The sequence below is a fragment of the Populus alba genome, chromosome 10 (assembly GCF_005239225.2).
Source record: "Populus alba chromosome 10, ASM523922v2, whole genome shotgun sequence".
NCBI lineage: Eukaryota > Viridiplantae > Streptophyta > Magnoliopsida > Malpighiales > Salicaceae > Populus > Populus alba.
The window spans coordinates 5773389-5783273 of record NC_133293.1 but is presented as its reverse complement, the minus strand read 5'-3'; the positions used below and the strand labels follow the sequence as shown (position 1 = coordinate 5783273).

Below are 9885 nucleotides of genomic sequence, written 5' to 3'. Positions count from 1 at the left end.
TCACAATCCCACGCGTCTGTCATGTTTTTTTTTTTAAAAAAAATATTTAATTAGAAAATATCACATTTGCTTTATTTTCTTGTAAATATATTAGAGGAAAAATAATCTATGAAACAAAATATTTATTGAATTTGATGGCGTGCATGACTTACATCGAGGGCCTGATTGGTTGACTTAGGTTCACTTGTTTTTTTTTTAAAAAAAAATAAGTGAATTTTTTTTTTATCAATTTTATCCTTCAACATTAAATTAATTTGAGATCTAGGTTCCCAATTTGTTTTTTCCAAGATTATACTTTCAACTTTCGCATGTCAACCTAGAATGACCTAGATTGATCCAATGTGTTTCCTTCTCAAAATTAGATAAAAATATCATTTAATAAACAATTGATTTTAAATTCATGGATAAAATATTTTCATTTATTTAAAAGACACGTTACCAATACTTTTTTTTTTTATTTGGTCATGTTTTTTTATGCATAGCACTGGCCAATGGGCTAGCCTAGGTTTCAAAGAGTTTCATTTTATAAGGGTTGTTTGACCTAAGTGTTTTTTTCTTTCTATTTGCTTGAGAAAGTAAATCTAACCGCGAGAATTATTTTGACTTCAAACTTATTTTGTTAATTTGAGTCTTTGGTAGCCATGGATAGATTTATCAAGGTATTTATGGTGTTTTTTAAGTGTTTTGAGTCAAGAATAGGTTTTAAATTGAAAAAAAAAAAACTAAACCCCGATAAAGCAAGTGACACATTGTTTGTTGTATTTATTGTTTTTATAAAAAAAAATGGTCATCCCTTTAAGAAATTAGGAAAAAAAAAAGAAAGATAGACTTCAAGTGCTTTGGCTAGGTTGAAAAGCCCATGCACTTGTGCTGGTGTTTTAATGCCTAGGCCCATGTAGCTAGGTTTTTTTTTTTTTTTTTCAGTCTATTTTTTATCTGATTATTAATGATTTATCTTTGTTATCTCAAATATATGTATGTTCATGATTTTTTTTATTTTTAAAATATATATTATTTCACATAAAAAATATTATCTATATATTTATTATCATATAATTAACTTAAAAATAATTAACGGGGTTAAAAAATTATTAAATTCAATAACATATATAATTTTTCATTTTGAGTTTGTAGATGATTGAAATGTACTTTACTTGAAATTCAACGTGCGACGTGTATATATAAGAAAAAAGAAGCTTGACAATGCCACTTACAATAATGATGTCAGCAAACAATCTATTCGTGAATGTTATGAAAAGTTCAATAAGGACCGTACAAAATGAGATTTTTTTACAAATCACATGCGCAATTAAGCTCGGCATTGCTATAGTAAAAAAGAGAATGAACCACGCGTAAATTTTAATTTTAGATATTTATATAATTATTAATTTTAAAATTTATAAAATTAATTAAAATATACCAAGCTAATCTGAATACTTATATTAATATAAAAAAAACTAAAAAACAATTACTGATATTTTTTAAATACCAATAGACAGTCATTATAACCTAGCTGGGTGCTAACATCTTATTTGAACATTGGGTACAAATAAAATCTAGATTGAAGATCTAAATCTAAATTTTATCCTATATATATATATATATATATAAAAGGGGGGGCTGTCGTCGACGAGAAAATCATTGATAATGGGAAAGCTTTTTCTTTTTCTTTTTAATGACTGGTCAAAGGGAAAATGATGTAAATGTCGCATTTGTTATAATGTCCGATTGAAAGCACATTCAAACACTGTTTTTACGTGGAAAATCAATAGCTTGTGAATAAAATCCCCTCTACTACTTCAATTACCAATTTTAACCTCTAATCATTATATTTTCTTGTGTATAATAATGTGATATATGTTATTTTTTTTAAAATATATTAATATGATTTTTTCTTAGATTTTTTTATTTTTTATAATAATACATTAAAAAATATTAATTTAATATTTAATAAAAGCAAAAATATATTTCTTTTTTATATATATAAAAAAAAGAGGTAGGCTTGTTGCTCACTTGTTTTTTTCATCCTGTGTTACAAGTGTTGGTCGTACCAATTTACTTTATAAAAAAAACAGGACAGCATCTAGACAATAAAAACTTCGTTAAAGTCATGATTAACTAGTGATTTCTCGAGTCAAAGACTCAAAGCAGACATACTACGCTACAGTTCTGTTTTTTTTTTTTACGTTTTCAAAAGATTTATTTATTTTTAAATTAATATTTATTTTGAATTAATATTTTTTAATATAAAAAATAATTTTTAAAAAATAAAAAAATTTTTATTTTAATTTACTTTCAAATACAAATACTTAAAAAAACAACCATTGACGTATATCCTTAAACTTCTTTTTCTTTGAATAATATCCATCCAAAACTCTTTATTAAAAAAGAATATATCCCACCAACAGCAAAATTAATAAAAAAAATATCACAGGAGACCTTTCCAACCGCCGCCAATAACCAAAGCTAACTCTTCCTCGTGTCTTCTTGACCCTCACCAAACCCCTCCATTGCCCTTCAAATTCAAACCTCTCCCACCCATACAACGAAAGACACCGGCGGTCGAGATGGCCTTATCACACCTAAAATCATCTGCCTCCGGATCCAATTTCCTCAAACCTCTAGCCACCGCCTTTTCTCTCCGCCGTCCGATCTCTACCTCAACTGATCCCCTCACAATCGAGACCTCCATTCCCTTCACCACTCACAGATGCGATCCACCATCGCGCACCGTCGATACCAGTCCCCAAGAGCTCCTCTCCTTCTTCCGCGACATGGCCACCATGCGCCGTATGGAGATCGCCGCCGACTCTCTATACAAGGCCAAGCTCATCCGCGGATTCTGCCACCTCTACGACGGTCAAGAAGCCGTGGCCGTTGGTATGGAGGCTGCAATTACCAAAAACGACAGCATCATAACTGCCTACCGTGACCACTGCACGTTTCTGGGGAGAGGTGGGACCCTCCTGGAGATATTTTCGGAGCTGATGGGACGACAGGGCGGTTGTTCGAGTGGGAAAGGTGGGTCCATGCATTTCTATAAGAAAAATAGTGGATTTTATGGAGGGCATGGTATTGTAGGAGCTCAAGTACCGTTAGGTTGTGGATTGGCATTTGCTCATAAGTATAACAAGGACGATGCCGTCGCCTTTGCTTTGTATGGAGATGGTGCTGCTAATCAAGGACAGTTGTTCGAGGCTCTTAATATCTCAGCTCTTTGGGATCTTCCAATCATTTTGGTCTGCGAGAATAATCATTGTGAGATACATAAATAATTTCATTATTTATTATTATTTTCCATTTGCTTCTGTTTGTCAATTGGATGAAATGTGTTTTTGGCGCAGATGGAATGGGGACAGCCGAGTGGAGAGCCGCCAAGAGTCCAGCATACTATAAGCGTGGAGATTATGTTCCTGGCTTGAAGGTAATATACAATCTTGCATTTGTGCTTTTATTTTCTGTTGAAATTTTGGGTTTTATTGACTGACTATAATTATTATATTGTTTCTATCATAGAGAAATGGGAATGTTATGTGTGTTGTTGTTTTGAAAGTAACCATGCCTATTCTGTTCTATTGTTTAAATGTATGTTGTTATCATATTCTCTAGCTGTATAATAGATGGGAGTAATCACAGTTATATTATGTACTTTTGAATGGCTAAATGTTTATGTTGTGAGTCTTACATGATGGAGAAAGGTTTTAACTCTAGGTTTTTTTTTTCTTTTCTTTTCCTTTCCCATTATGTTGTTAAGAAACAAAGTCAGCATGCTATTAAGGAATTGCTGACTGGATTCACTTTAGTTTCTCGTTTGAATTGCTAGTTTAGAAATTAGCCTCTTGCAGTATTTTGTTGACTGGGAAATTTCATGGGCCACTCATAAAGCTATTCCATTTGAAGACTATATTATGACGCATAAGATGTAGCAAAATATTTTGCCTTGTGCTTTTTACTGTCTTTTCAAAAGAAAGGAATGATAGATGTTATTGCAAAACTTGCAATGAAGTTATAACATAAAAAACATGCAACCATGTCATGATAAATTCGAAATGACTTTTTTCCTTTATGATGTATTCTAATAGCAAAATTGGTGCTGCAAATACTTGCAATCAAGTTATAACATAAAAAGCATGCAACTATGTCATGATAAATCCCAAATGATTTTTATCCTTTATGATGTATTTCTAAGAGTTTCCAGTGTTTTTCTTTTTGTCTGCTTGCCAGCATGTGGTATTCTCCATCTTTTCTGCATTTCATCAAAGTTTAGTTATGGAGCGTTAATCCTGATAGAAAAAGTTAACCCGTACTTTGCAAATGAAGCTGTGCTGTATGTACATTGTCAATATAGCATGATTTCTCAGAACTTTTTGGCTCCTTTCATGATATCGTTTCTGGATGTACGTTGTCATTGATCTCAGACTCTCAATCTAGGACTTTTTTTAAGCATTTCCTGGTCAATTGCTTGGAGATAGTTTTGAATATACTTTTCATGTTAAAAAAAAACATGCAAAGTTTTTCAAGAGTGTGTGGTGATGTGAAAATGATTTTTTTTTTTTTACTTGATTGATGCTTTCAGCTTTGGCTGGAATTGGTCTTTTTGAATGAAATGAAAATTGTTGAATTTTTTGTGTCTCAGTGAATTTGGGTTAGGCTGGTTACTGGGATTTTTCTACCACAACATAATAGGTTTTTGAGTTTGTTTCATACTTCATAGTTTTTGTTAACAGGTAGATGGCATGGATGCTCTTGCTGTGAAACAAGCATGCAAATTTGCAAAGGAGCACGCCTTAAAGAGTGGACCCATTGTGAGTTTTAATTCTGTCCAGTTGTTGTGCATGTGTTTTTAAGGTCCTTTGATTTTGAGGCTTTGATCTTCATTCTTTCTTCTTTTATTAACTCTTCAAGAAGTCATTCCAATGGTTTGTTCTTTCCCATCACTTATAATTTGGATCTTGGTAATTAAACAGCTATTTAATGTCATTTAATGGTATATTGATGCTTTGAATAACAATATTATATAGCTTGTTCCAAAGGGATTCCTGTTTTTTTCAATATGATTTATGCTGTATTAGAGCCTGCTTATCTAAGAAGCAAGTGTATTCAAGGTATGCACTTTCTTTTTTCTGAGGCTAGGTTATCCTATCCTTTTTGCATTTCTTTGGACAAGCCATGCTTTGATAGTTTAAGGCTGTAAGCCCATCAAAGTGCAATTGAGTATGTTCAGGATTCTAGCCTGAGTTTGAGTTTGCCAGATCCTGGACAGTCTGACTGAACATTTCACAGAGTAATGACATAAACTTGCTTATGATCTATTTCCTTAGGGCACATAGTACTTTCTACTAGGATTCGATGAAAAGAATTTGATAAGATTATATCCTCTGTTAAATAAATGAAGTAATTTGGTTTGCTTAAATTACTAGATAACTGTAAGTGAACTATCTTGGGCACAATAAGGGGGGCTGCAAATCTTTACATGGAATAAACACATCTGATACTCATCTAGGAGCTCGGTTGGATGATGCACATGGCTGTGCTTACTAATTATAAGTTTGGTGAGTGGTTCTTAATTAAACTGACCAGCATGCCAGTGTTCTGGACTCATTGGATACAGGGGAATCTGTTGTGCAGTTATCTATTTAACCATTTTTCATTGACGCCAATTTCTAACCATTGATTGTTAATTCGATAACATTTTGTGATCTTGTTTCTCCAAAATAAAGCCATTGTACAGCGAAAGATTGAAGCATTTTTTATGTAATAAATAATGCTGAAAGTAACGGAGCTATGCATTGTTGAAGATGCAAATCCGTGTTCAATCATGATATATCATCAGAACACATTTTTTTCCTGGAAAATGATTATTCTAACTGTTATTTTAAGTTAAAACCTCTTGGAAGTTTGAGAAATTATGGGCAATCTCCCTATTATGAAGCTGCAGTTTCGGAGCTACTGCTTAAGACATTGTCTTGAGAGCTTTGATATCATCAATGTGTCAAGGGATATGCATGATCCTAGATAGGTCTGACAAACAAATTTGGTTAGATTTTCTGTCTTTAAGAAAGTTGAGGACATATCTGTTAATTGAGAATCATGCTATAAATCGTTGGTTGATTTTAACACTATGGGAAATTAAGGCTGGGTTGTTTTATTGATTCTTACTATTGTTTCAGCCTTTTTGAAAAATTTATTTATGTGTAAGTCTATCTTATCCAGAATCCAAACACAAGCCATGTGAAATATGCTCACAGCTGAAATTGTTTAGTGCACACTTTAAGGCATTAAGGCTTGGTTGGTTTCTTTTACTATTCCTTTAGCCTTTCAGTAAATTTATATTTTGAATCAGCTTATCCAAATTCCAAAGAAAATGCCATGTTTTGACATCTGCTCGTAGCTGAAATTATGTGAGGCCCGAGATTATGTGCGAGGATGTGTAAAAATTTATAGAATTCACCAAAATCCTGTCTGTATCAGTGTTAACACAATTTAATCTGGTAATATTTTGTTACTGTCACATCAGCTGGCAATGGAAGTAGTTGATTGTATCCCTGTGTTGCAATTCTTGATTCTCACTCTATCAAATTGATTTGTTTATTTATTTTATTTTTTGATGCTCATGTCAGATACTTGAAATGGATACCTATAGGTATCATGGTCACTCTATGTCTGATCCTGGGAGCACCTACCGTACCCGTGACGAGATCAGTGGCGTGAGACAGGTTATTGCATGTTCTATTCAGCATTTCTTTTTCAAAGGCAAAGTTCGTTTACTATTTCAGATGTTTCATGTATAATTTGGTCTGTGATATAATCCTCAGGAACGTGATCCAATTGAAAGAATAAGAAAGTTGATAGCGATCCATGATCTAGCTACTGAGAAAGAGCTAAAGGTAATTTTGTGAACTTGGATTGCATTCTTACATGAATTCTGGACAATCATGTCTTCCGTTATCAAGTAATGTTACTTTTTAGTAATAGATTTTGCCCCATCTCTCTCTCCTCATGTCTTGAGGAAGATTCTCACAATTACAATGAAGTTCAGAACTATGTTATCATGATCGAATGTAAACAGATTTGCATTGCTTTCCTATACTTTTCAGGATATTGAAAAAGAAGTGAGAAAACAAGTAGATGAAGCCATTGCTCAAGCCAAGGTAAGAACCATATGTTGTTTTAATTTTAAATGCTTTGTAACCTAATTTGTTGAAGGAACTCTTTCCTTGTCTCACTGGTTTTGCTTTTTGAGTTTTCTCAAAATCTTCATGGTTTTTTGATGCCTCTTTTTTCCTTTTCAATTGTTTTTACAGGAAAGTCCTATGCCAGAACCTTCAGAACTTTTCACAAACGTATACGCGAAGGGTATGGGAGTTGAGGTAATAAAGGTTTCCTTTCTTTTCGACTATCTGTTTGTGTATCAAATGTTTTTTGTTCCTCGACTTGTATATTTCCTTTTAGGATAGTTCTGAACATCTAAAAACCTTCTTCTCAAGTACTGCCAATACGAGTTTCTTGGTCACTTTTGTCCAATAAATGTCTATAACTACTTGATGGGGATATAGTATCATAGAGGGTAAAATAGGGATGGTAAAAGACAAAAAGCACTTAAAAATAAGTCTCTCTGTCTCTCTCTCGCCCACTCTCGTGAGCACATGTGGATGTTATATGTTTATTCCTTGAATACAGCAGATGATTATTGACTATGATCAAGACAATTTACTCCTTCCAGTCAGAGTTTTCTACTTGTTTCCTGTGATATTTCTAACTTTACACAAAAATGCGAGTACTTTAGGGTCTTTCACACGAGCAACATGAAATTTTTTCCCTTTTCTTTCTCTTTTTCTGACATAACACGCCAGTATGATGGTTTATAGCAGATAGCTGATGGTGATGGTTTCATGGTTTTGAATTGCAGGCATATGGAGCTGACAGGAAAGAAGTTAGAGCTGTGCTTCCCTGAGCTCAAACTTGGACGGGAACTTTTCTGATGCCCCACAGCCTCCAAATCTCCGTACCAAGTAACTATTGAAAATGATAGAATAAGTGAAGATGAGCATGCATTTCTTCCTGCCTAATTTTTTCCCCCTCACTTTTGTATAGAAAACTGTTTCTTCTCAAGTTGTGGGGCAAAACTATTTTTTCCAGTGTAGTTTTTCTTTCGTTGAGCTACAACAAGTTTCTATGATTTTTGTTGAATGAGCTGGTAATGTGCTCAAGAATACAAGAGCATCCGGACATGATATGCCAAGAATTTTTCAGCTTTTGTCAAATTGACAGCAATAAGACCTTTCCATTTTCTGTGTCAATTTGACTTGGAAAATATATTCTTAATACTCCTGAGTTTTACTTCATATAAAAATTAATGAATGTAGAATTAAAATAAAATAGATCGATAATTAGTCATGAGTTAAAAGGTTTATTTTGTAAATAGATTAACACAAGCTCCTAAATGTTGCATGATGCTCTTGATTGTAGGAGACTAAAATCCTGGGAAAAAAAAAAAGGTAATATAGAAAAGTGGAGCCACAAGAAGCCCTGGAAATGAAGTGTATGTTTGGTAGGAAGTTAATGGTGGTTAAATTCTCATTTACATCTTGTTTGTGAATTTAATTTAGTTTATAAGTAAATTTGAATTTAATTAATAATTTATTATAATTCTTAAGTTTGGAATATATTTAAAAATAAATTGAATTAACAATTTCGATGGTTTTGATAAACGTAATGTGTTTTAAAGCTGTTTTTTACTTGAAAAAATATCAAATTGATTTTTTTTTAGTGTTTTTTTAATGGTTTTGATGTTAAAAAAAATATTTTAATATATTTTCAAGTGAAAAATATTTTTTAAAAATATTATTTACCATAATACCAAATATAAAACTGAGTTGTTCCCTTTTAAAACTATTATTAATTTTTTTAAAATGTTAGTTATTTCTCTTTTAAGGATTGAACTCACAATGTAGCTAGGGTCCTTAGCCTATTCTAGAACTAAGCCTAGTTATAAAACCCGGCCCGTCAGGTCAACCCGAGACCCAGTCGACTTGGGCGAACCTGGACGAGATTCGGTGTTTTTTTTTTTCCTTTTAAATATGGGATTTGAAACCCATTAGTATATATAATATATGTTTCTAACAAAAAAGTTATGTTTTTTCAATGTGGGATACAAAATTTTTTGGTTTAAATACTTCAACTTAAAGGAATAATATAATATCTTTTCAATGTGAAATTTAAATTTCTTTTATATATATACTCTCTGTTCTCATGAAAAAATAATGCTTTTTCAATGTGGGATTTGAAACCCATTAGTATATATACTTTACGTTCCCAAGAAAAAAATTATTTCTTCAATGTGGGATAAAAAATAACATAATATCTTTTCACTATGGAATTTGAAGCACCTCTTTAAATTAAAGTATTTAAACCAAAAAATTTTGCATCCCACGTTGAAAAAATATAATTTTTTTGAAGCTCTTTCGTATATATACTCTATGTTCCCATGAAAAAAAAGTTATGTTTTTTCAATGTGGGATTTGAAACCCATTAGTATTAACTCTATGTTCCCAAGAAAAAAGTTATATTTTTTCAATTTGAGATGCAAAAGTTTTTAGTTTAAATACTTCAACTTAAAGGGATAACATAATATCTTTTCAATGTACGATTTGAAGCTCTTTCGTATATATATTCTATGTTTCCATGAAAAATGTTATGTTTTTTCGATGTGGGATTTGAAACCCATTAGTATATACTTTATGTTCCCAAGAAAAAAGTTATTTCTTTAATGAGGGATAAAAAAAAATAGTTTAAGTACTTCAACTTAAAAGCTTGATATAATATCTTTTTAATGTGGAATAAAAACCTTTTTAAAATATTCTTTTAAACTTCATTATTTATAAT

The 9885-nt window shown here is 31.9% G+C and overlaps 1 protein-coding gene across 1 annotated transcript; it reads left to right on the top strand.

The window, feature by feature from the left end:
• Positions 1 to 2412: 2412 nt before the first annotated feature.
• On the top strand, positions 2413 to 8300 carry LOC118044808 (pyruvate dehydrogenase E1 component subunit alpha-1, mitochondrial). Its single transcript, XM_035053296.2, has 8 exons — positions 2413 to 3258; positions 3345 to 3424; positions 4728 to 4805; positions 6621 to 6716; positions 6816 to 6887; positions 7098 to 7151; positions 7305 to 7370; positions 7910 to 8300. Exons 1-8 carry the CDS (start codon positions 2568 to 2570, stop codon positions 7952 to 7954), a joined length of 1182 nt encoding a protein of 393 aa, XP_034909187.1. The 5' UTR covers positions 2413 to 2567; the 3' UTR covers positions 7955 to 8300.
• The last annotated feature ends 1585 nt before the right edge of the window (positions 8301 to 9885 follow it).

Excerpts from the sequence above, each read along its gene's own strand:
- LOC118044808 (XM_035053296.2), top strand. The coding sequence starts at position 2,568 with ATGGCCTTATCACACCTAAAATCATCTGCCTCCGGATCCAATTTCCTC. Across the intron at positions 3,425-4,727 it reads ATTATGTTCCTGGCTTGAAG|GTAGATGGCATGGATGCTCT; the intron begins GTAATATACAAT and ends TTTTGTTAACAG. Across the intron at positions 4,806-6,620 it reads CCTTAAAGAGTGGACCCATT|ATACTTGAAATGGATACCTA; the intron begins GTGAGTTTTAAT and ends TGCTCATGTCAG.